The sequence below is a fragment of the Notothenia rossii genome (assembly GCF_949606895.1).
Source record: "Notothenia rossii genome assembly, chromosome: 3".
In the NCBI taxonomy this organism is placed as follows: Eukaryota; Metazoa; Chordata; class Actinopteri; order Perciformes; family Nototheniidae; genus Notothenia; species Notothenia rossii.
The window spans coordinates 26,117,101-26,143,506 of NC_136901.1; the positions used below are offsets into that span (position 1 = coordinate 26,117,101).

General features: G+C 40.8%; 3 protein-coding genes across 5 annotated transcripts in view; 2 read left to right on the forward strand and 1 right to left on the reverse strand.

The window, feature by feature from the left end:
- The window catches only part of kdm6ba (lysine (K)-specific demethylase 6B, a), a 93,986-nt gene extending 89,295 nt beyond the window's left edge, over positions 1 to 4,691 (forward strand). For both annotated transcript variants that reach the window (XM_079672714.1, XM_079672715.1), the window contains exons 20-26: positions 471 to 619; positions 758 to 872; positions 980 to 1,167; positions 1,259 to 1,400; positions 2,594 to 2,720; positions 2,923 to 3,093; positions 3,210 to 4,691. In XM_079672714.1, the coding sequence (XP_079528840.1) occupies positions 471 to 619; positions 758 to 872; positions 980 to 1,167; positions 1,259 to 1,400; positions 2,594 to 2,720; positions 2,923 to 3,093; positions 3,210 to 3,224 (907 nt within the window). In that variant the 3' untranslated portion in view covers positions 3,225 to 4,691. The remainder of the gene's footprint in view (positions 1 to 470; positions 620 to 757; positions 873 to 979; positions 1,168 to 1,258; positions 1,401 to 2,593; positions 2,721 to 2,922; positions 3,094 to 3,209) is intronic.
- LOC307034029 (uncharacterized protein) lies at positions 4,094 to 8,893 on the reverse strand. 2 transcript variants are annotated; one of them, XM_079672728.1, is made up of 4 exons: positions 5,749 to 8,893; positions 5,487 to 5,576; positions 5,277 to 5,395; positions 4,094 to 5,090 (listed from the first exon to the last, which is right to left on the reverse strand). In XM_079672728.1, the coding sequence occupies exons 2-4, from the start codon at positions 5,564 to 5,566 to the stop codon at positions 4,807 to 4,809; spliced, it is 483 nt and encodes a 160-aa protein (XP_079528854.1). In that variant the 5' UTR covers positions 5,567 to 5,576; positions 5,749 to 8,893; the 3' UTR covers positions 4,094 to 4,806. The 2 variants fall into 2 exon arrangements, with proteins under 2 accessions (XP_079528854.1, XP_079528853.1); XM_079672727.1 differs by having other exon boundaries at positions 5,487 to 8,893.
- A 213-nt stretch (positions 8,894 to 9,106) lies between these two features.
- On the forward strand, positions 9,107 to 16,182 carry tmem88b (transmembrane protein 88 b). The gene is made up of 3 exons (XM_079672726.1): positions 9,107 to 9,518; positions 11,518 to 11,925; positions 15,195 to 16,182. The coding sequence occupies exons 2-3, from the start codon at positions 11,524 to 11,526 to the stop codon at positions 15,477 to 15,479; spliced, it is 687 nt and encodes a 228-aa protein (XP_079528852.1). The 5' UTR covers positions 9,107 to 9,518; positions 11,518 to 11,523; the 3' UTR covers positions 15,480 to 16,182.
- The last annotated feature ends 10,224 nt before the right edge of the window (positions 16,183 to 26,406 follow it).

The window sequence follows — 26,406 nt, forward strand, 5'->3', positions numbered from 1 at the left end:
TCACTCACCAAGATAGCGGCTCGGTTCTCCTCTCCTCACAACACAGCTCAATTTCTCTCCGATGGCCGTTATTTCTTCTAATCCTTGGCTGCTCCTGGTCTCTTGGACGCCTAGCAGGCTTATATTATAAGGTTGTGGTCCGTCATATGCACACGAATATACATTTTCAACCTCTTCTATGTCAAAACTAGCATTGTGAACATGTTTATTAATACGTTACACCAGCCGCCCTCCCTTATGTGACGTCACACGCAGGTGGTCTTTTTTTATGCTCAAGTAAAAATGTCTTACAAAAACAAAGCCAGATGTCACTGTATTTATGTATATCTTTTTGAAAATCTAGTATATATATCATTTTCTGACACATTTAGTCACTGGGGTCTCTAACCTGCAAGTTGCTCTTTAAGTACTTTAGCACAAATGAAATTGCCCTCTAGTTGGACCAGTTCTAAGCTGCTGTCTCTGTTCAGGTGGAAGCCCCAGCTTCAGGAGTTGCAGAAACTGCCAGCATTTATGCGTGTAGCATCCAGCGGAAATATGCTGAGTCATGTTGGACACACCATACTCGGGATGAACACAGTCCAGCTCTACATGAAGGTCCCAGGGAGCCGGACGCCAGGTAACCCTTTATAATGGGATAGAATACTTTTTTCTGAGTTAAAAAATGTATAAGTCAAAATGTCGTTACTGATTTAAGATTTACAAAATGAAAAATACCATTATGTATGACAGAAGATATTGTGTGCTTAATCAACAGGTCACCAGGAGAACAATAACTTTTGCTCGGTGAACATCAACATCGGCCCTGGAGACTGCGAGTGGTTCTCTGTCCATGAGAACTATTGGCAGGCCATCAATGACTTCTGTGCAAAGTGAGTAGATGCACATCCGGCTCACATAGTTCACTTTGTATAAATACTGCTCGTTATAACAGTTGCTAAACACATACATCACAGTCCTAACACAACTTTCCCTCCAGGCACGGCGTGGACTACCTGACAGGGTCCTGGTGGCCGGTGCTGGAGGACCTCTACAAAGCCAACATCCCTGTGTACCGCTTCATCCAGCGGCCGGGGGACTTGGTGTGGATAAACGCTGGAACTGTTCACTGGGTTCAGGCCGTGGGCTGGTGCAACAACATCGCCTGGAACGTCGGACCCCTCAATGGTAAGGAGTGCAACTTGCACTTAGCAAACACAACAGTAGTAAGAACATTTTTGTAAGACTGAAATGTGTTCAACATGTCATGTATCTGCAGCTTACCAGTACCAGCTGGCCCTCGAGCGGTTTGAGTGGAACGAAGTAAAGAAAGTCAAATCCATCGTCCCCATGATTCATGTGTCCTGGAACGCGGCCCGCACTGTCAAGATAACCGACCCTGACACCTTCAAGTTGGTCAAGTGAGTTTACACTGCGGTCACATCCCAGCAAAAGAGGAGGTGGATAATAATACATCCCTAGGTTAAAATTCAACGGCACAAGTCCACAATCAATATGACCACTAACCTTGAATATGATAAGATGGACCTTTATTAATCCCCGTGGGGAAATTCAGTAGTTCTAACAGCACAGATCAATCAAATCAAAGATAAAAAACCATGGAAGGAGAAAATATATATTTTTTTAAAAGAGCACATAAACTATGAAGTAAGAAATGAATTCAAATGAAAATGAACATATATACATATTGGGTCATATATACATATTTAGGGATGGGTACCGAGCCCCGGGCTAAATGATTAAAGACCGTGGTACTGTTAAGCTCCGACGTTATCTGTCTTTTTATCGGTACTGGAGACATTTAAATGTCAAATGTATTATTGCTACATAAACATTATATTGCAGTTTTAGTTTCGCCAACTCCGTTTCTAACATGCAAAAAGACTACAAAATGCGTCCATGACGTATCTTCGATCTTTCCAATCCAGGCGAGAGATCTCTCTCCCCCGTCTGTGTGTGAGGGGGCGGGGCAGTTTACACGCACTCGGCGGAGAGAACTAAGCGCTCCAAGTTGTGGTTAAATGTTACAATGGGGACAATGCTCGTTGACAAAAGTGTTTGGCATGTAATGGAGGTAACACAAGCAATTTGTTTAAACATCTTGCAAAAGTGCACCACATTGATTCAGACGGAGAGGTGCACCGTTTTCCACTGTCTTTCTAGTAGCTCTGTAGCCCCGCCCACGTCCAGATGTATATCTTCATATTCCTCCAGAAGAACCGTTAGGCCTTTTGCAGCATACCTGTATGCCCCACCTGTGTTGCTCTGTACCGCTGTATTTATGCAATAAATACTTGTTTTTTGTTTGTTATTTATAGTTCTATAAGATCACATTATTTACAATTTGTTTCATTAATTTACCTTTTTGAGTACCGTTAAAGGACCGGATCGATAAGCGGTATCCATCAAAGTAGTAGTACCGTGAAAACCTTAACGATACCCATCCCCTATTCATAGTAGATATATTAACATGGATGTGTGGAAACAGTGTGTATTTATGTCAAATAAAGCAGATGTCACATTACATACATAGAACGTGAATGAAAAAGAGTGCAAACTTTATATTAATGTTGGTATCTTACCTTCCTACCAGACACTGCCTACTGCAGTCCATGAAGCACATCCAGATCCTGCGTGACCAGCTGGTGGTCTTAGGAAAGAAGATTTCCTATCAGAGTCGGGTCAAGGACGAGCCCGCCTACTACTGCAACGAATGTGACGTGAGTAGCCTGTTCTATTCCAGACATGCACTGCAATACACATGAGCTTACTCTTTGTCATCACATAGGCTATGGAGCTATGAACTCCAGCCAATGTTGATGAAGATCTGCTTCATATGAAAAACCATCAGTATCACACAATGACCATAAGGTTAGAATACCTCTCAAACTGAACAAAACAATGATCTATTTTCTGTTACAGTTGGAGGTATTCGATTTGTTGTTTGTGACAAGTGAGAGCAACAGCCGAAAGACATATGTGGTTCACTGTGAGGAGTGCGCACGTCAGCGTAGCCCAAACCTGAACAATGTGGTGGTGCTGGAGCAGTACCGCATGGAGGAGCTCATGACCACATACGACTCCTTTAACCTGGTAAGAGCTATTCTGTTTCCTTCTGTCTTCTGTTCAGGATTTGAAAGTTGCCATTTATTCATTTCTGACTTGAAAACAATAAAGCTTATAAATGTGTTGTGTGTGTTTCTCCCCAGGCCTCCTCCCGGTGACAGAGATCATCTCCTGCGTCTCCTCAGCCATAACCAAAACTCCTGCAAGCCAGGAAAAAAGACACAGGTTCACTTTGGTTTTCAACTTACCCTTTCATTTTTGCTACTACTTGCCGAACAGCCAGTTGAATACGTTTACTCATCATTACTGTTTACAAAAAGAAAATACCAAGCCGCCAATAAATACCAGTTTACTCTCAGATGGTGCTTTGAGCCAGACGCCTTGGTCACATAGGAACCCAGGGGGCAGGTGGTGCTGCCGGTGAACAAACTGCGGAGGGTAGTTGGTGCATTTCTGTTGTATTGAATACTGACATTTGTACATGCTGTTTGCAATTTTTGTGGGGTGCTGTCTTTTTTAAAATAATTTATTGTTTTGTTGTTTTCTAAAACTAGATCAGCCTAGATATATACCACATTGGCCTTGTATTTAGAAAAGAGAGAAAATGACAAATACTAATAATAAAGATAAAGATATGAACATTTTTCTAAAGCATTAAGAATTTAAAAAAATACAAATGTTTGGAATGCTTCAAAACATACGGGTTTTAACGACTTTCGTTGTTTTGGGGGGGATTTCATTTTGTCTTTCAGATTCTTGTATCTAATGTAAATCTTGTGTTTGTATTTCCTCAATCACTTGTCAGGTCTTTTTTTTATTTCTGTAAGGATACTCTTTGAAGGAAGACAAAACTCATTACCATCTGGTGTTGTGTGTTTTACTTCTGATTGTTTTGGTCCAATTTGCAGACTTTGGATTCAATTACTTTTTTGGCATTGTACATTTAATTTAAAATGTTTTCTCTATTTATTGGATATTAATGTTCTCCCTTTTTAATAGGGTTGTACAAGGTTGCGATTTTTGTTTCTTCTTATTTTTTGATAGTGACCGATTGCTCTGTAAGAATTGAAACGTGGGGGTTGTGTGTCCACAGGAGTGGAGGTTGCTGTTTGTCTGGTGCTTGCCTCTATTGACTCCTGGTATATATTATATAATATCTTTATCCTGAAAATAACACCACCTTTCCTGTAGACGATAGGCACACTGCTCACGTAGAGAACATGACTAATGGAATGCTGTGTTTGTATGCTCATTGAGGGAAAACAGTTTTTTCCAAATTGTTTTTAGAAATGGTAATTTTTTGTTTTCATTATGTAGGGGGCTTTTAGACAAGATTTTATGATATTATATGTTGAATATGATAACGGGATAGATGGTGCTAAATGTTCAATTTGAACAACTCTTTTTCTGTTTATCTTCTTAAAATGAGAATTCTATTTTTACTGTTGCAATATTACCTTACCTTTTCTTCTCTTTGTGGTCAATTATTTATAACTGCACTGTTTAGAGAATTCACAGACACACACACACACACCAAACTGAGCCAGACATGTCTTAAACACTTGTGAATTTGTGTGACATTAAAATGACAATTAATAAAAAATGCTTTTTGATAAATCCAGAAATGATTGGGGCCGTGTTTTGTTATTAGAATACCTTTATTAGTCCCACGGAGGGGAAAAAGAGCCACAGACAGCTTAATGTTACATCATTTTCAAAATACACATCCTGTAACAGCTCTTACAGGGCTGTGCTGGTTGTAAAGACTGACCGCTGCAGAAGGAAGGAAGGACCTGCGGTACCTCTCCGTGAGACAGCGGAGGTGCTGAAGGTGCTGCACAGTGAGGACAGGGTGTCCTGGAGGGGGTGGGACACATTGTCCAGCAGGTAGGACAGCTTGGCTTCCTGTCTCCCACCACCTCCACAGTGCCCAGAAGACTCCCCAGGACAGAGCTGGCCTTCCTTACCAGTCTGTTCAGCAGCCGAGATGCTGCTGCCCCAGCAGGCCACACCATAGAAAATGGCTGATGCCAAAACATTCATAACATATTATTCACATCTCATGAATAAGTTAGTCAGTGTTCCTCCTTTGGCATCAGCAGAAACAAAGACAAACTAAAGAATAGGAAAGGAATCAAAAATATATACTTGAGTGAATTGTATGATTATTTCTTATTCACAGGAGTGTATGTTAAAAATAGCTGATTTACCACATGATGTCCTCCAGAAAGGCTGATAGGAAAGATGGGACGATGGCATTCGAGAGCAAAACACAAGGCACTGAGGATCTAGTCTGCAGCTAAAGCACGTGCTGTGGCCTTTAGACGTGCTGTCAAAGTCACACAGAAAGGATAATAAAGCCTTTTTGTAACTTATAGGCTGAAAAGTTGGACTCACCATGACTGCAGCGCCATTCTTACCTTGTGCATTTCAGCCTTCTGATCACAGTTATGGCGGAAGAGCAGGCAGTCTTATCCCCTGACCTGGGCTGGCACAACATAGTATTTCATCTTGAAAATATCAGAAAGAAAACAGTGTTATGTCAAACATATATATATATTTTAAACGAGGTAATAGACTTTTCTTTGGTGCAGTTAAAAGAAACAAATATAGAATATCAAAATGATTACAATTAAAAAGGTTTGAATTACACTATTTAAACAATAAAATGAGAAATGATACCCAGGCCGAGTTACAGGTCATTGGAAGGTGACTGTATCCTCAGGCACAGCTCCGGGCCAGAAGGACTGGACACACTCAAGGAAATCCTGTTCAATCCACGCCGGAAGACCAACTCTGTGTATCTGCTGCACAGTGCTGCAGTCAAGTTTCCCTCCACAAAAAAACGGTCTTATGTAACATGTAATCATGTTGAACAATACTTTGAAGTTTGCTCTTGCTGAGCATGATGAGAAAGATTATGAAGTGACTATCTAATCTGTAATGACAAATTCCCCAAAGGGGACTTCATGCATCTCCTGATAGCATTGGAGCAACACAAAGAGTGTTATGCCAACAGGGAAATAATACATTCAAAAAACATCCAACGAAGGACAAGTCCATATACTGATGTCAATGGGTTCCTTACCTTTTACATTAAACCATCATGCTGCTTGTTGATATCAAAATACTAAAATGTTAGACCTATAATTATTCGTAGGGGCATGAAGATGCATACATCCGTTTATAGTTTCTACACAAGCACACAGCAAGAAGAAAGAAACGTAGAGCATTGGGACCAAAGTACTGGAAGTAAACAAACGTTGCAAGCTCAAAGCAGAGGGGAGAGGCCATACAAAGAATCCGGATCAGACAACACTCATTATTTAGCTCATGCTCTGATCTTTTATCATTTAACTGATTACTGCATTTCTTGATATCTTTGTACTTCTTACTTGATTCTCCTTTCGAAATTCTGTATTCAAGAGAATCAGAGCTTTTATCTGAATGCATTTCCTGATAGTGCATGTTTATTTCCTCATACATCGTACAAAGTGCAGACACACGTCTCTTGCTTTGCCTCACAACATCTCATTTTTGATATCCTGTAATGGCAGTAAAAACCAAGCCTTGGCGACTGCTAGGATGAATTACCATACCATCCTCAAAAAGTACCAAACACACCAATCAGTCAGTATGGACACTTTCCATCACTTCAAGTAGTGGACGGCCTTCTATCCCATCTGAGCCATAGCTGCCCATACAAAGTCTCTTCAGTCAATTTCAGCAGGATCAAAACTAAATCTTTATATTATATTTGATATAGCCTAAAATTAACTAATGTACCTGAACAACCAAGAGTTTCTACTGAAAACGCATGGATTTGGTCATTTTAAAGTTTTGACAAGTCCTAACTTCAGGATGTTTTCAAAGCAGAAAGGTGACGTAGCGCTCAGCAGGGCTGCACAATTAATCACAAATCTATCTTTATCGTGATATCAACTGAGACATAGCGAAGACTGCTGGAACTGCGATAAACGATAGCCTACTCCCTATGCCATGCATTCACGCCCTGAAGGTTCAGATATTAGAGGAAATCAGAAGGCCATGTATATATTTCAGAAGGCCAGAACATTTGTAAAGGGGAGAATTCAGAAGTTTTTTTATAAAACATAAACAATATAACAAAAAAATTAACTACGATGTTGGACTGGAATGAATGTTTTAATTTGTTTTAAGTTTCTGCATAGTCTATTCTAGGGTTATGCTTGCAGTGAATCCAAAGCAGAAATACATTAACAATGTTTTTTAATATGTGTTTAAATATTGCAAGTGATATCGTCATCGCAATATTCAGCACTGTTATCACATATTGCAAGTTTTCCTGATATCCAGCAGCCCTAGCGCTCAGAGACAATGTCCGTTAAGAGGAGGACACAGATTTGAAACGCCATTTCCTTTTCTTAAAATGTCCTTAGGCCTAACACCTTCCTCTCAGGTGCAAACATATAATAACGACTTCCACCAAAATAATTAATTGAATTATTTGAAATATGCAACTGTAGGTCTTATATGTACTTTTTTATGCACCTTAGTATTTGTTAATTTAGTACAATTTTATATTTGCTGGGAAACAACAAGACTGTTGCTTAAAGGCAACTTCAACTTAAAGGCAACTCTCACTTTGAATCCTGGGTGGGGACAAATACATAAGGAGCAATGTCAAAGTAAGATGAAGGCTTAGGAAACATATTGAAGTTTTTTAACATGCTCAAAATACCTGGATATCATGCAAATACTCACATCACCAAATAGTCAAAAGTGGCCTAGAGAAAAACAGATGCCCAAATCTTTATCTTTACTCAATGCAGGGATGCAAACTCATCAGGTATGAAAAAGGTGACAAGGATCCGAGCCCCCCGACCCCCCGGAATATCGGCTTTAAAATGAGGAATAACAGAGGATTTGAGCAGTCAGAACAACTAAAGCAGCAGTGTTAATATTAACAGAAACGCCAAAGAGTCACATCTAATAGAAATATATAAAAGCATTTATTTTAATTGTGTAGCAGTCAGTTTATAATTTTGGCAGCACTGTTGAGCATTTTGAAAATGTATTTTCATGCCTTTATGCAAGGCTTAAGTCTTTCTATCTTTATAGCCACTGGTGTAAAGTAACTAAGTTCATAAACTCAAGTACTGTACTTGGGTAAAATGTTGATACTTGTACTTTACTTGTACATGTATTTCAATGTTTTGCTACTTTGTTCTTCTACTCCACCACAGTTCAGAGGCAGATGTGAATGTGTCAAGTGTTGAATCAGAGTTTAGTTCCACCTGGAGTAAATTCACAAGCTACCCTGCAGTATACCAAGTCATTCAAACTAGCTGCGAACGCACCCGTAGGTAATGTAGCTGCTGAAGTTAGACCCTCATCGCGGAGCAGCAGAGCCGACAGACAGGAAGACTCGAGCTTCATTATAATATATAAATAAATAACACCATGCGCATCATGATGGCACATAACAGCTTGCGGCCGCAGATTACTCAATGTATTGCAGATCTACATGAATCACACTAACGGCCTGTTTTGGATTCAAAAGGGCAAATTTCGCTGAAAGGTGACAAGTTTGCATCCCTGTCAATGAGTAAAAATATAAACATAACTCATGGAAGTCAAGTTTTCACTTTGGACTAATTTACAACTAAATATAACAAAATGATTTGCTGAATGTGTTCAGGAGCACAGTAGTACCTCGTCTGTCTCTCCTGCCCTTCCCCCTCATTTTCTGCTCTTCTGAACCTCAACTTATCAGCCTACTCTGACCCCCGACACGCAACACCCAGCCCCCACTGCAACAGACACAGGCTAAAGGGGGGTGTAATATGTCCTGGATATGTGAGGTGGAATGTATGTGCCGAGAGGAGTTGTCGGAGAAAGGCAGGGGTCTGATAAGCCTGTTGGAGAGAAAGTAGGATGGATGCAGGGAGTCCAAGAGGAGGGAGGGAATGAGAGACAGCACTGGGGACTCAATCAGATGGGCTGGTACAAAGGGGAGGGCAAACAGAAAGAAGTTTGACATACTTAAGACAAAGAACACAGCAACTGGTATTGAAGTTGTTGCCACTGATGGAGGAGCATTTCTGTGCTACGACTTCATCCCAACAGCTTAGGAATTTGATGTTGTATGTGTAAAAGAAAACATCCCTCTAGACCTAATCAGCTACACTGACAATTCTGGATAAAGAAGAGAAGAAGCAGCAGGAGACCAGAGCTGCAGGAAGACAGCATACCACCACTAAATAGATAAGGAGGGAAACTCCAAAATCACTACAAGCTCTTTCAACTTCATGCAAGGAAAGGAGGTGGAAAGTAACCAAGTTCCCAGAGAACAAGTTCAGAGGCTCCGTTAAACCACTGAGCGGACAGAAGAGGACTTCAAAAGAAGTGAGAAAATCAGCAACAATCTGGAGGACGAACAGCAAGAGGTCTACCGGGCCCCACATCACAATGTGAGTACAAGTGCAGCTGCATCACTCAAGACACGTTCAGTGAGAACTCTTCACACAACACATTACAGGAAGAAGGAGCCTAAAAGTCTTATGTACTACTGATAAACATGACAAAACATGTCTGAGAGGCACAGAATTCATTATTGCAGCTGCTTTGTTCCAGACAATAGAATAATAGAATGATAGAACAATGGAAAATCGCCCTGCAGCATCCAAGAATAATGTCATTGCAAGTCCTAGCCGAGCATAGGCATTGCATGATGGGAAGCAGACTTTTGATTCAAACAAGAGGAGGTATTTGGAGACTACATGCTACCATTACAATCACTTTATTGGACAACATTTCCTTATTAAGAATTTCTTAATATAGTTCAAACAATTACATGACGAAATATCCTAAGAAATGCTATTCAAACTAAAGAGTGAGTAAAGTGGGTGGAGAGACTAAATATATTTGTTGTAAAAATAAACAATGAGTCACCTCACACACGTGCATGTGCGCATACACACTTTCCTGCCAGTCTTTCCTACATGAACTTCCACCTTGATAAAAACACAAGGACAACAACGGGAAACAGACGCGGAAAAAGAAAAAGAACTCAAGCACCCAGGACAGATTTGTAAATATGGTCTTCCCCTGATTGTCAGTTAGGGCGGAATCGAAGCACAACCTGAGGTGTTATCGTTAAGTGCATGGTTATCCAATACATATCCCAACATAGGCAAGTGTTCCTGCTCAGAGAAGTTATGTTCAATATCCTAGCTGAACTATTGAACAATTTGAGACAGTGGACAATCTTTTTCAACGATGAATATGAAATGACCCGCCACATGTCTCTGTTGGTCCTTTCACTTCAGCAATGGAGTTTCAGATCAGATCGTCCTAGTGGGACGCTTATAAGAAAGTATTCCAGCATAGTGCTTTACTTGTCACAATACTATGTCTTGTGCTATGGTAATTGCATTATGAGAGATTTACCACCATGGCAATTTAGTAATATAATTGATGAACTCCTTAACAGTAAAATACCCCTTAAATGAACAAACAGTAAAGATTCCCTATGGGAAAGCACTATGTTTGCTAAAATGATTAATCCAACTATTTGACTTTTTCATCCCTACTGGGATTTTTCCATCACTGTAGTTTTTTTGGCAGATGGCCTGGTTACTCAAGTTGTACCCTGTCTGCTCATGACCTTTGAGAAGTAAGGATATCCTGTACCAGACACAGCTGCATACCACATCAAATCTGTCATGAAACTGAATGGATAAAAACTAAAGCAGCTTGAAGCAAAGCAGACCCTGCATGGAGGACCTGGCTTCTTTTTATTGACGCCATGAGAAAATGTTGAATTATGAACAAAAAGACAAGTGTTGTCCCATAATTACATCATCCCATTATTTTCTTAACCCTATGGCAAGATTAATTACATTGGCCGATACCAATATACCACAGAAAATAATCTGACAATATATAGTCGTACTCATAGTTTTGTGTCCCTTAAAAAAGAAATGTTTGTACTTAATGTAACATTATATGGTTCCAATTAAATGGCAACATTGGTTGCATCTGAGCGTCTGACTCTAATACCCACAGGGAAGAAAACAAGTAAAAAAACAAGCACACGTTTGTACACAAACAGACTTTGATGCCAATTAGCCTTCATCTCTCTACCTCACAAACTACATATAGCAAGTAAGGCCCTTTTCCTTTTGGACAATCAGCACTCTGATTATCATCACCTCAAAGACGGCATCAACAAGGCTTACTTCCTGCCGGATCAAACATCTAACCTCTCTCTGAACCCAGAGAACCTTTGAGGACTGGAATTTCATTGGTTACACAAGTATTTCATGACTAGGTCTCTTCCATTGTGTTTGTCTCTAAACAGGCTAATCAGGGCTGACCAACAGTTAGAAAACATCTGCACATGCTTATTCTGATCAAAGTTATATTTCCATCACATGCTTTTAATTGGTTTATTTTCCGTGCCTACAGTTCAGTATGAGTATGAGTGGTACTCTAGAAAAGGGGGCCCATCACCAGGCCTTGGACCTGTCCGAGGAACTGCCACCTCATCATCACCACCATCACCACAACAGCCACCACCAACATCTTCACCACTCTAACTCCCTGGCCTCCACCACCGCTGTGGGTGGAGGCAGAGAAACACCTTTCCGTGTAGTCGTACCTCCTCCTTATTCTGCAGCTGAGATCGGTGGTGGGGGCAGTGAAGCGCCTCTGGAGCTGCGGGGGTCCCTGGACTGCTGGGCCTGCTCGGTGCTGGTGACGGCTCAGAACCTGATTATTGCCACCATCAACGCCTGCCTCGCTGGCCTGGTGTTCGGGACCATTTTGACTCCGGCCATTGTCATGGTGGTGTTTGGCTTCCTCTGTCACTCTACAGTAAGAAAGAGGGAAATGGGGAATAGGGTGGAGTGGATGTTAAAGGATTGAGATTTTCATATAAGTGTTGATGCTCTTTTTCTGCAAATCCCTGGTTTACAATTGTCGAGCAAACAGTCACACTGTAGATGGCTAAATATAATTAACCTGTTGACGTTAAGTTTAATATGTTCTTTCAAAATATTGCAAATCATTAATCTGTTTGTCAGTGAAAGTAATGTACCACAACATCCAAAATAAATGTTGACCAATGCAATGCTCTTTGGTGTAAGATAAAAACATGTGCTTGCATGTCAGTGAAGATAAATGTTTACACATAGATTTGCTAAATCTAAACATAGTTGCGAGGATCAGAGAGATGGCTTCATCCCTCTTTTCATGAAACATCTGAAAGAGCTAATCTCATATCTTTGATGCAAAAGTTTGGAATAGTTGTGCCTGGGGCTTAGGGTGGAGTTTGGCTTCATCGGTTATGAGAAGGTTTCATAATCAGATCATTCTGAGGTTCTTTCAGATGTTTAGGAGTTAGAAGAACTGAAAGAGTGAGGGGTCAAGAGTTTAGGGAGCCAGACATCAAAACCTCAAACTTTAAAGACTGTTTGTTAGCTAGTTGGAGGTTAAAAGATGTTTGGAAATGGACAAAATGTTACAGGCTGAACATATAAAACAAGAGATGTTACTTAAAAAAAAAAAAAGAATTATTAAGTAAGCATTCACCTGGGCTTCCCTCAATGTCATCACGGTTCAGAGACTTTTAATGCATACCGATGGCCTTTCTGTTGGCCAACGACAGAGACCAGGATTCTGTTCTCCCATTCTCTCACAATTAGGCCTCATGTGACAGCAGCTTAGTGAGGGATTATCCAGAACCTAGGAGGATAGAGAGAGGGGGAACATTTCAAAAGAAAAAAGGGGTGAGAAGAAATGTAGAAAAAGCCAGGTGGGATAAGCATTTAGGGTTCTTTCAGACAACCTTTCAAGATATTTGAGAGGATCCCGTTTGCAATAGTCATCCAGAAACATACACAACACAATATTGAACTAAATAAGCACACTTTAAGGGTTTTCTGGATAAAACTTGCCTTACATCTGGAGCCACACAGGAGACGTCAAAGTAAAAACATGGGCATATGGTTGTAACAGATAAGTCTTATCTGTTACAACCGTCAAAGCTTACCCTCCTTTAACTTTTTAAAAACATTTATCTCCGTCTCTTATTTCTCCCATAGCTCCCTCCCTGCTGAATGTTTCACTCTCCTTCTCAGGCTGGGATGTGTAACTCGGCATCATCTCTCAACAACTAACAAGATCCAGGCTTTTCGCTACTGTGTGAGATTCCAGTAAACTATTATATAATTACTAAACTAATGCTAAAACTCGAAAAACAAAGGTTAAACTTTTAGGCTTACTTGAACTTGTCAGCATGCTTTTTCCTATCATAAACCCTCAGATTTGCAAACCTTTTTAACCTCAGCACTTTCCTCATGCACACGAATGTTCAATTCATCATTCATGGGGCGATAAGGATGATACAGGCCTGCTGTCTCTCCATTCCTCTCCCACACTTGTCTCCTGACCCTTTGACCTCCTTTCCCACTTCACCAGTGTTAGAAACAAGAAGACATGCTTTGAAACACAATGCCAGCCCACAATATTTACTCCCTGAAAGTAAGATTTGTTATATTTTGGTCAAAAATAAATTAAGTTGCCTACTGATTCAGTGCACTTGAGAGATCTCGGACTACCAACTGGTGTCTGTCCATAATGCGCACACACATACCACACAGAACACGTCATCGGTCGTCCTAATCCGTTCTTCACTGCACTTCACAAAACTATTCCAATCCCTGATATTCTTCATGTAAAGTATTGCCACAACTGTATCCAATTTAAAACATGTTTGACATAGCACATTTGAATTTAAAACACTAATACCCATAAACTGTCAGCATCTTGCTTTAGTGTTTCATCGACTTAGTATAGTCCCTATCAGTTGCAGGCCCAGCTGCTCTACAGCTGCCCCTGACCTTTGACTATCAATCTTAAAGGTTTTCTCTAAGCATTATTAAAAACAGGATTATAAAACGTTCAGATCATGAGAAATAGGCTTAAGACTGGAAAGAAGCCAGTTCAGTGCCCAGAACAGCATAACACAGTTTGATTGGGGAAGCCTTTAACCCCTATTGCTCCATTGGAGCTGCTCAGTTCCTAAAGGATCAGGCTGCCGTTTCATTGAGCTTCAGTAGTGAATTTGTACGTCACTGATTCACATTCATTGTCGTGAAAGCACGGTTAGCTACAAAAAAGTGATAACCAGTGGTGACCATTGTTTACCATTTCCACAATTTTTTTTTAGTGATTGTTGGTGGAAAGACCCACCAACAGTTTTGATAATTGTTTGAATTTGAATTAAGTTTGTCTTACGATAATCAACAAGGTGAAATTGTTCTCTGAATGCAGTCGGATGTTTTAAAGGGGACCTATCATGCAAAATGCACTTTTTAATGTCCTTTATACATAAATATGTGTCCCTGGTGCGTCAGGGAACTCACGCAGCGTCAGAAAATAAAACCCTCTCTCTTTTCCTCTGTACCCAAATCTCTAAAACGGGGGTACAACGGAGCTGATCCAGATTTGCGTCCGATATGACGTAATATCGGTGGCGGACCCACAGCACTATCAGAAACGTTGCTATCAGAAATAATGCCCGACTGTTTTGGACGTAATATGGTCGGTGTTTACATTAACATCCCTAACACTCAGAGCTAACCTGTACTAGAGAGCATGTGTGTGAAGAAGCAGGAAATACAAAGGAACTCACCTTGTGGTATAACCGGCGAGAGAAAGCCTTTGAGCTCCATACTGTTTCAGAGATGATCCTTGATAATCCATGATATGGCGTTTCATCACCGCAGTATCTCCCGGTAGAATCTCCCGCATGAGCAGGCAGAAGCTCCGCCCCTCTTTTTTATCAATTTTTTTATACTATCAGCACTTTTGAAACAGGAAGTGAAATAGAGGGATATGAGGCATGGCTAGAATGGCTGATCCGTTTCGCATTTTGAGCAAAACACTTCATAGACATGTTTTTTATATATTTTTAATTTTTATATATCTGAGACCTATGCCATTGCCTAAAAATAGCATGATAGGTGACATTTAAAGTGTCATAACAAGTTGCACACTGATACATCGACAAACTTACATTTTCAACATCCTGGCAACATATCATTCAGTCTGCTGTCTGTCTTCTCTTCTCTTCTCCCCAGGTCCGCCCCCATGGGAAGAGCCCTTACTGCTCAGACCTGCTGACTGACGGCGGCTGCGTGGCTCTGCTTGTGGTGGGCTTCCTCTTGGTCACCCCTCTGCTGGTACTTGCGCTGGCTGCATACTGCCGCCTAGCCCGACACCTCCAGCTGGGCCTGTGCTTTATCCCGTACAGCCGGGCGGTGTACAAGAACCTGCCGGCCACCCAGCACCGCGGCCTGGGCACTGGCTGCTGTGGAGGCCGAGATGGAGCTGATGGCAGTGGGAAGGGAAAGGTCTGGGTTTGAGATGAAGATGAGAGTAAGGGGGAGAGGGGGAATAGGAAGACCATTACATGAAGATTATTAAGGGAACAAGAGAACAGGATGAGCGGGATGTATGGGATGAATAAATAAACACAATGGATGTACAGCAGAAGGTATACCAGAGAAGGGAGGTTGAGGGAGGTTGATAATGACCGTTACTGTAGAAAACAGCTGGGAGACCAGTTACCTTGTTATAAACACTGAATAATGACTTACAATACATGCTTTAATGTCAGATAAACATTAGAAATGGTTTGATTGTTGGTTTTTTCCCCTGGGCACATTGGCTTTTACAGGAGTTTTTGACAATCGTGTTACATCATGGTGCCTTTTAAGAATTGAGCAGAGGATGAAACCAGTCATTAGCGCAAATAAATAAAAGCAAGAGTGACTATCAGGAATACAAATTCTAAAGAAACAAATTCTAAAGCTGTCATTATAAACAACAAAGCATCTAAGCAGACGCGCATAAAACATTTACTTCCCTGAATGTATCAGGAAATAGCAAAACTGAAAATAGCTCACGTAACAAGAATTGTATTTTGTCACTACACATAATTGCATCTTATCACATTTATGTTATTATAAAAAATAATATTGTCCGTTATTCTCTTACAAAGTTTTCTGTGAAGTTGCTGCAGTTTCTCATGTAAATTCCTTTTTATAAATAAAGATTTTAGATTCAGCTGGAGTCGTGTCTGTCCTTTAATATTAATGCGTTGGATAAGTCGCATCTACTACTGGGAAATGTAAAGATAATGGTCATTACTATAAGAATACTTCACTTGAGAAATCTGGGGCCGTATTCACAAAGCATTTTATCTTACCGCTAGGAGTGCTCCTAACTCGCGCTAAAACATTTTACGTAGGAGTTTTTTCTTAAAAGTTATTCACAAAGCCACTGAGACCTACTCATACTAAGGATAAATCACTAAGAGTGAGACGCCGTTGCTATGGATGACGTCGATTCTCGTACATGAGTTTAGAAGCGGTCAGTACGGTGATTGGTTGTTCAGAGCAGGCGGTCTCGCTGAAACTCATCCGCAACATCCCACAAACGAGCCCACTAAATCACCGAAAAACAAGGAAATAGCCTAGGCAAGAAATGTATTCCTATCAAATAGTTATGGACAGTGCAGTTAGCAGAATACACGCATGATGACAAGTCTGTGCAGACCACGATAATGACGTTGTATATGCACGTTAAAGAGAGAGAGCAAACAATAAAAATACGTAAATTGCATTAAATCGAGGAGGCAATTAAAAGCACCCTGCAAACTATTATCCAATGAGCATATTTCCAGCACTTAAACACTTTCAATAACAGCCCATACCGCCGTTCAAGTCCCCCTATCATGATGAATGAAAACAATCTGCGTGTTGATGGAATGTACTTTCTTTCTATTGACGAACACGTCCTCATCTTTTGATGGCGCAATTATTTTTATGTGCGTCCCGTCAATAGCACCGACCACACCGGGCATACCTGCATTGCCATGAAGTTGGCTTTGATCCTGTGTAGTTGTTGATTGTCCAAAGGAAACCGGATAAACTGTTGGATGATATGTGGTCTAGAGAGCGTGTTGATGGTTTGGTTTATGGCACAGCTGACTGATGGTTGCGATATTCCTAAATCGTCGGCATTGCAAAGTTGCATTTTCCCTGTTGCTAAATATCGTAGTGTTGCCAAACATTTTATTTCCGGACTAATCGGGTTATTCCTGTTAGTCGGGGATGTTATTGCATCCCGCACTAATTCCACAACAAGTTTGATACCCTCACGATTTAGCCTATATCTCTTGATCAATTCACAGTCTTCCATTGTCTCCAAAACATTTCGTCTCTCAGCCATTTTCAGATTCTTTGTGAATAGGTCTTACTGAGTTAGGAGTCCTCTCAAGGACTTTTAAGCTCTCCCAGACTTAGGTGCTACTTTTAGGCCTAAAATACTTTGCGAATTGCTCTTAGTGAATAAAATTAGGAGTCCTAAATTGAAGACTGACACGCCCATTATGTTTAGGAGTTTCTCCTAAATTCGCCAGTTAGGAGCTACTTTTAGCCCTAAAATCCTTTGTGAATACGGCCCCTGGTCTATATATATATATATATATACACATAATATAGTTGCAAGAAAAAGTATGTGAACCCTTTGGAACTACCTGGATTTCTGCATAAATTGGTCATAAAATGTGTTCTGATCTTCATCTAAGTCACAACAATAGACAAACACAGTCTGCTTAAGCTAAAACCACACAAACAATTATATGTTTTTATGTTTTTATTGAACACACCATGTAAACATTCACAGTGCAGGGTGGAAAAAGTATGTGAACCCTTGGATTTAATAACTGGTTGACCCTCCTTTGGCAGCAATAACCTCAACCAAACGTTTCCTATAGTTGCATATCAGACCTGCACAACGGTCAGGAGGAATTTTGGACCATTCCTCTTTACAAAACTGTTTCAGTTCAGCAATATTCTTGGGATGTCTGGTGTGAATCGCTCTCTTGAGGTCATGCCACAGCATCTCAAGTGGGTTGAGGTCAGGACTCTGACTGGGCCACTCCAGAAGGCGTATTTTCTTCTGTTGAAGCCATTCTGTTGTTGATTTACTTCTGTGCTTTGGGTCGTTGTCCTATTGCATCACCCATATTCTGTTGAGCTTCAATTGGTGGACAGATGGCCTTAAGTTCTCCAGCAAAATGTCTTGATAAACTTGAGAATTCATTTTTCCGTCGATGATGGCAATCTTTCCAGGCCCTAGGGCAGCAAAGCAGCCCCAAACCATGATGCTCCCTCCACCATACTTCACAGTTGGGATGAGGTTTTGATGTTGGTGTGCTGGGCCTTTTTTTCTCCACACATAGCGTTGTGTGTTCCTTCCAAACAACTCAACTTTGATTTCATCTGTCCACAGAATATTTTGCCAGTAGTGCTGTGGAACATCCAGGTGCTCTTTTGCAAACTTCAAACGTGCAGATCAGAACACATTTTATGACTAACTTATGCAGAAATCCAGGTAATTCCAAAGGGTTCACATTCACTTTTTCTTGCAACTGTATATGCCTTAAGTTAATAGCAGTGTTTCTCCTATATACAAATAGTGGCGGCACAGCACGGCTGCTGAAATATGAGCGCCACTGCTAGGGGGCGCCAGCCAGGTACCAAAAAAAAAAAAAAAAAAAAGATCTTTTTTTCTTTTTCTTAAAATAATAATAAGTGGCGACCCTTTTTCATTTTTGATTGTTTCTTATGTGGATTTGTAGTATTTGTGTTACTGTATGTTCAATAAAGGTGTATTTTTGCTAAATCTTGAGACTAGGATTGTAGGATGTACTAGGTAGGGCCCATTTCTGGCATAGGCAACACAGGCGCTAGGGCGCCAGATCTGGGGGGCGCTGCGCTGGTAGATCTGGGAGGGAAAAAACATTTTTGACCGTTGGCGCTCATCCAAATTTTCGACCTTGATGTAACAACATTCATAATTAAGTAAATGTAACACCCTTTTCACCCCGGTTACACGTTTAATTTGCCCTGTACGGTGGGCGCTGTAAGTGATGAAAGTGGGTGATGTTGGCTTATCTGGCACCCGCAGCTCACAGCCAAAGTGCGAACTTGGTAGCGAGAGAGCGAGCAAGGGAGAGGGCGCACCAGTACCGGCGCTGTTGTTATTAGAATCTGGTGCTAGCTTTGCTAACGGATATAAGAAGTAGATGTTTCTACAACCAGGGTGGAGGAGAGCTCTTTAAATATCGTTTAAAGTTGGAGAGATACAAAAATATGCATAAATAAATAAATGTTAACTAGGTAAAATACAATATGAATGAACAACAAAAATAAAATAAGCTACATTTATTTGTTATTGGCTATGGTAGGTTATTGGTTATGTTCATATACTTATTTAATTATTAAAATGTAAACCGATCTTTTTCATATGGGCGTTTTAGAGTTGTGCCCCCTAGATCAGGTCTCTAGTAATTGTGTGCTCAAAGTGCACCAGATTGAAGCATTTTTCTGTAAAATGTTCAAAAAAATATCTTCCCGGGGGGGCATACCCCCGGACCCCCCAAGAGGATGTGACGTTCACCACCCAGTTCATACAATACTGAATACATTTGAAGCCATTTTGACGTATATTACCTATGTCAATAAGTTTCTGTTTTTGCAGTGTATTTGTCTTTTGTACTTTTCATTTATTCTTTATATATAAAATGTCGCCTAAAATCTCACCTAGGGCAGCAAATTGTCTAGAACCGGCCCTGATGCTAGGCCTCAATAGCCTTTCTTGTGCTGACACATAGAAACAAATTGGCGGGCGCACTTCGCACGCACTGAAAAATTCCACGTGCTCCGCGCTCACATTATGCTGAGCCCACGTGCCTTAGCACCGCTGCTATGACTCCATCCTAGGGGAAACACTGAATAGATATTGGTGGTTCAACTCTGTTCCTATCAGACAGTGATTTTGTGAATTTGAGACATAAGGTCTCTAGTCTGGTGGTTTGGGATACTTTAAAAGTGAATTTGAAAAGAAATGACAATAAAAAAACTAAGATATTTGAAAAATGTTAATTAAAGAAATAGACCAGCAATATGCTCACACCAAAGACTCAAATGTATACAAACTACAAACTGAATTTGATCTACTTTCAACACATTCAATTGAATGCCACAAGTGTTTCCCACAGATCTGGGTCGCGTAATATACTTTGGCGGACGTTAATGTGTGGCCCGCCCAAGTAATCTTTTTTTTCAACCAACTATTCATTATAAATGTCAAGACAGTATCAAGGTCTTTGTCTTCCAAAACAGCGGGTTTGGCTGCTGTGTATAGGTGGGGGTGATGGTGCATGGGCTGCTGTGTAGGTGGGGGGTACAAGTGCTATACGAGACCTCCACGACACCTCCACGAGACCTCCTTGCTGGCTGGGTTGAAGGTGATGGCTGTGGTGGAGCCTTTGTGCTGAGGTGTATCTTGACCTGGTGGCAGCCGCAGATGGAGGTGGAGGCAGCTGTAGTGATGCTGGTCCTTGGTGGTGATGGCTCTGGTGAAGGCCCTTCAGCCACAGTAGATCTTGACCTAGGGGCAGGCACAGATGGATGTTCTGGCTCCTGGATAAACGCCGCCTGTGGGCCACTAGGCCCAGGCAGCTGTGAAACATCTCTGTAAAACAAATTAAAATGTAGGACAATAATTACAACTAATTTCATTGAAATAAAGTTTAAGTAAAATGTTGCTCAAGCACAAATAACAATGCTCACATAAATGTTTGGGAGGTTGGACAGGACACGGACACGCACGCACGCACGCACGCACGCACGCACGCACGCACGCACGCACGCACGCACGCACGCACGCACACACACACACACACACACACACACACACACACACACACACACACACACACACACACACACACACACACACACACACACACACACACACACACACACACACACACACACACACACACACACACACACACACACACACACACACACACACACACACACACACACACACACACACACACACACACACACACACACACACACACACACACACACACACACACACACACACACACACACACACACACACACACACACACACACACACACACACACACACACACACACACACACACACACACACACACACACACACACACACACACACACACACACACACACACACACAGTATAAAATCACAGACTCACATGTACATAGAGAGGCGAAGTCCCGCCCATCTACTTCCGACCCATGGGACCTTATTTCGGAAAAATTATGTTTTGAAGTCAATGGGGAGAGAAAACGTATCTTTCGATCCCGTTTGAGTTGTGCCATGAAAATGGTCATAACACCACCAGACTTCAGATGACAGTTAATGGTCCAGCCCTCAACATGTCTATGTGCCATTAGTGAGTTTTTCTCAAAAGTTGTTCACTCGCCGTAAAACACGATATTGCTATAACTCCTATGAAAATGGTCAAAAAGTGCTCAAACTTCACATGTGTGCTAACAGTCCAGCCTTGAAGACATCTACCGGTACATGACAGTTTTGAAATTTCTTCAAATGCCGTTGCCATGGCAACACAATGCTTGCTATGAAACACGGTTTTCTCATAACTTCAGGGGAAATGCTACAAACGTCCCAAAACTTCACAGGTTTGGTAACACATCTAAGCGTATTATGGGGTGTCATCAAATACCGTTGCCATGGCGACAGATCATTCACCACCAAGTTAGTTCAAAAGTTTGCAGTTCCAATATTCTGCTGCTTTTCTAAGCCATTTTACTTTATTTTCTTCTCTCATCACACATTCAAGCCCCCAGTGTTCATGTATCATTTCAATCTAAATTCTTCACTTTCTTCTTACACATTACATTTCAGCATAGCAGTTCAGCATCAGCTTTTCAGCATAAAGCATTCCCACTAGCAATTTCTTCAGGAATTGCATTCTCTAGTTATTATTATCATCAGTTGTATTATTATTAACATTACTATTTGTATAAGATTGTTGCATCCTTATCCATTATTCTAGCTACTGTCTTTTTAGTGCAGAAATGTCCCATACCCTTGTTCATGTTACTCATGTATGCTCTTGGGGCTGGGGAAGGGATAAATGTGTGATGGTTGATTGTGGTCTCAAAATTATAATACAAATATTTCTGTGGCAAAAAAGATTTAATGTCAAATGAATTATAATAAAGTTAAAAACAGTAAGTTAGGAAGTAATTTAAGATCTGTCTGTACAGAAGAATGGCACTCTGGTGGAGAAGAGGGAGAACTCCATGAGTGATATTTTAATTTAACATGTTATCAGGGGAGAGCGCGAACGCAGTCCCCCACTACCACAAATTATGCAGTCGAGATTCCCACATTTGGGGAATTCGCACGGGTCAGCTCAACCGGAGTGCAATGGCCAAGCCTCGCCCTGGGTGAACCACCTTTTTGATCATGGTATCTCCCCTGCCAGGTAAGTATGAGTTGTACACACTCCTCTTAGGGGTCTGATTCACAGACACACACCCTTCACTCAGGGAGCATGCACTATAGAAATGACCAAAATCAAGAGATTATATGTGGGTGGTAATATATAGAAATGTATACAGAACATACACTTTTGTACTAAGGCTAACAAAGACTATTTTCTCTGTAAAATGTGCCTCATTTCCCATGATGCAATGGTGTATTTCCATATCAATGGCAGACCTAAAATGCCCTGTTGTATCAGTTTTACCCCCCAAAACATGAGCAACAGCCTAACAACAAAGTTTAATGAGCCTGAAATAAGTCATACTGCCATAAGAAAGTAGTTTGATCAACATTAGTATCTCAGAGGAAAGAATAGAACTGTTTTGTTTCTCACATTCAAATTATAACCACTTCCGGTTTCTTTGTTTAGTGCTGGTGACAGCCTGAAGACACTGCCTACTGTTGGTCTGGAGTGGGATCAACACTGGCTGTTTCTCAAACGTATACAACATAAGTTTAACACCATAACTAAATAACATTAAACAAACTGAACATGATGACCTTCATGAAGAAAGGATTTATAGCAGGGCTGATGTACTAGATTGCATTACTTTTGGCTGTGTAGGCTTATTATCATACTTCAATATTTGTTGAAGTTCCTGTGTGCATGAGTAACAGCAAGAAAATAAAGTGAACGCTTACACAATAGTGCTTGGGCTTTGAAAATAAGTTAGTTTCTTAGGGTATATGCAGCACTATAGCAATGAATCTAAAGAACATTGTATTCAAATGAATAGGCCTGATTGCTAAAAAGATAAATGACTTTTTAAAAGTTATTTTTAAATGGGGAAAGGGCACTGAACTCAGCACTTTTAACAACCTCATCTACAGATTGATGCCTGGTCATGTCACACAATGTAGTCCAATCGAAATTTAAAACCCCAAAAATCGAATTTACTGTGATTGAGGAATATCCAACTTCCAGTTTAAACAGATCTAATATCCTGTCTATTATAACTGCATAAAAACGTTTTATATCTGATAAAAGTATTAGTAAGTCCTCTCTTGAGGCAGGTAGTAATGTAGGATCTGTCACAGGCAGTACAGACAACAGAAGGAGCTATTGCACACTCTTGTGGAGAAACGAGTACACTCAATGTATGATAATTTGATTTAACATGTTATCAGGGGAGAGCGCGAACGCAGTCCCCCACTACCACAAATTATGCAGTCGAGATTCCCACATTTGGGGAATTCGCACGGGTCAGCTCAACCGGAGTGCAATGGCCAAGCCTCGCCCTGGGTGAACCACCTTTTTGATCATGGTATCTCCCCTGCCAGGTAAGTATGAGTTGTACACACTCCTCTTAGGGGTCTGATTCACAGACACACACCATTCACTCAGGGAGCATGCACTATAGAAATGACCAAAATCAAGAGATTATATGTGGGTGGTAATATAAATGAATGTATACAGAACATACACTTTTGTACTAAGGCTAACAAAGACTATTTTCTCTTTAAAATGTGCCTCATTTCCCATGATGCAATGGTGTATTTCCATATCAATAGCAGACCTAAAATACCCTGTTGCATCAGTTTTAGCCCCAAAAAATGAGCAACAGCCTAACAACAAAGTTTAATGAGCCTGAAATAAGTCATACTGCCATAAGAAAGTAGTTTGATCAACATTAGTATTTCAGAGGAAAGAATAGAACCGTTTTGTTTCTCACATTCAAATCATAACCACTTCCGGTTTCTTTGTTTAGTGCTGGTGACAGCCTGAAGACACTGCCTACTGTTGGTCTGGAGTGGGATCAACACTGGCTGTTTCTTAAATGTATATAAAAGAAGTTTAACACCATAACTAAATAACATTAAAAAAAAACTGAAGATGATGACCTTCATGAAAGCAGGATTTATGGTAGGACTGATGTACTAGATCGCATTACTTTTGGCTGTGTAGGTTTATTATTATTATATGTCAATACTTGTTGTAGGTCTCGCTGTTCACTACTAAAAATGTAGTCCAATCGAAGTTTAAAATGCAAAAAAATCGAATTAACCGTCATAGAGGAATATGCAACTTTTGAGAGAGAGAGAGAGAGAGAGAGAGAGAGAGAGAGAGAGAGAGAGAGAGAGAGAGAGAGAGAGAGAGAGAGAGAGTGCACCGGTACCGGAGATCATTGTTGTTAGCTTCCTGTCCTGTCAGACTGAGAGGCTCAGGTGACTAAAGGACTCTCTCAGTGTTTAGATAGTTAACTTTAGTCTAAGTTATCTCAGTGGGTCTCAAACGTTTTGGTCACAATTAATATAAACAATTATTTCCAAGCCACACGTTTATATGATCATTATAGTTATAAAAAAATAAGAGAATAAATGAAAAACAGGTTTGAAATACTATATGACAGTAAAAAAAGAATAAAGTTTAAAAGGGTGATTTGTAAAATATCCATCAAGAAAAAGTAAATCTGTTTACAGTTCTGTTTCATATGGATGTTGAGAGATAGATCTCTTCATTTTGCTCTCAAAGTGCACCAGATTGATGCTTTTAACTTCAATATTTAAAAATAAATCTTCCCGGAACATGTGTGTGTGGACCAGAGTTGGGTGTAACGCGTTACTGTAATAATATTACTTTTGTCGGTAACGGAGTAGTGTAACGCGTATAATTCAGTAATCACACTACAGTTACTAACATTGCCCCGACACGCGTTACTTTTATAAAATCAGTCATAATCACACTGACAGACAAGAGGGGTTTCCGCTGCAGGTTTATATGTACGTAATCTGCGTGACTAGCGCGTCCACATCTCCACGTGCAGTGCTGCATAAACATGGCTGAGTCAGCGATAACCTTCGAGGGGTGGAGGTATGCCCAATATTTTGAGTTTGTCCGAAGAATAGACAGGAATGTGACGGTGAGGTGCAAACTGTGTCCAGGCCAGAAGCTGTTATCCACTGCTGTAAACACCACGTCAAACCTCAACAAACACCTGCAAAGAACACATGCTAAGGTGAAGCTAATAGCTAAGGACCCCCGAACCCAGAGTGAGGATGTTGTGAGTGCGCCGCCGCCGACTCCGAAGCAGCACAAATTAGAATTTGGAGGACCGGTAACCAAAGCAGAGATAGACAGGCTTGTAGCATCCTTCAGAGTAGAGGAAATGTTGCCCATTTGCACAGTGGAATCACCATCGTTCAGAAATATACTGCGCAAAATACAGATAGCAGGCGACAGAGGACAGCCATGGTCAGATAGGAAAACATTCAGGAGCTATCTGGATCAGTCTTATGCGACAATGGAAACTGAACTAAAGAGAACATTTGAAACTTTAGAAGTCTGCTTGATCTGCCTGTAGGGAGGGGCGGGCCGGCCCTGCGAGTAAAGTAACGAGTAAAGTAAGTTACTTTATGTAGAGAGTAACGAAGTAGTGTAATATATTACCGGTACTTTTTTTTTTTAAGTAATGTGTAATATATTACTTTTTTTTAGTAACGACGCCATCTCTGGTGTGGACCCTTAGTGAGGTTCACACACCACCTATAAAAATAGCACTTTACCCCTGCTTACACCTACTCGAGCTGATTATCGAGCCTTCATTGTAACAGTTGCAGACACTGTGTGTGTGTTTGGGGAGTGTTGCAGTAGAAAATTCCACTGTAGCGACCGGTACATTAATGGGAAACACTAAATGTTTGAGCACCCTCTATGAAACTTCAAGCTACCCCACAGCACCCCAAAAAGAAATCTCTGGCAACGCCACTGAGCCTGCAACCCCGATTTGAAGAAATGTGCAGTGCAAAACAGGCTCATTGCAGCCACTAATGCTGTGATAAGACACACTTTTTTGCCAAATATCAGCATTTTCTTTCTTTTCATTTGTTTGCACAGATTGCAAAGTGGCAAAATATTATAACTTATT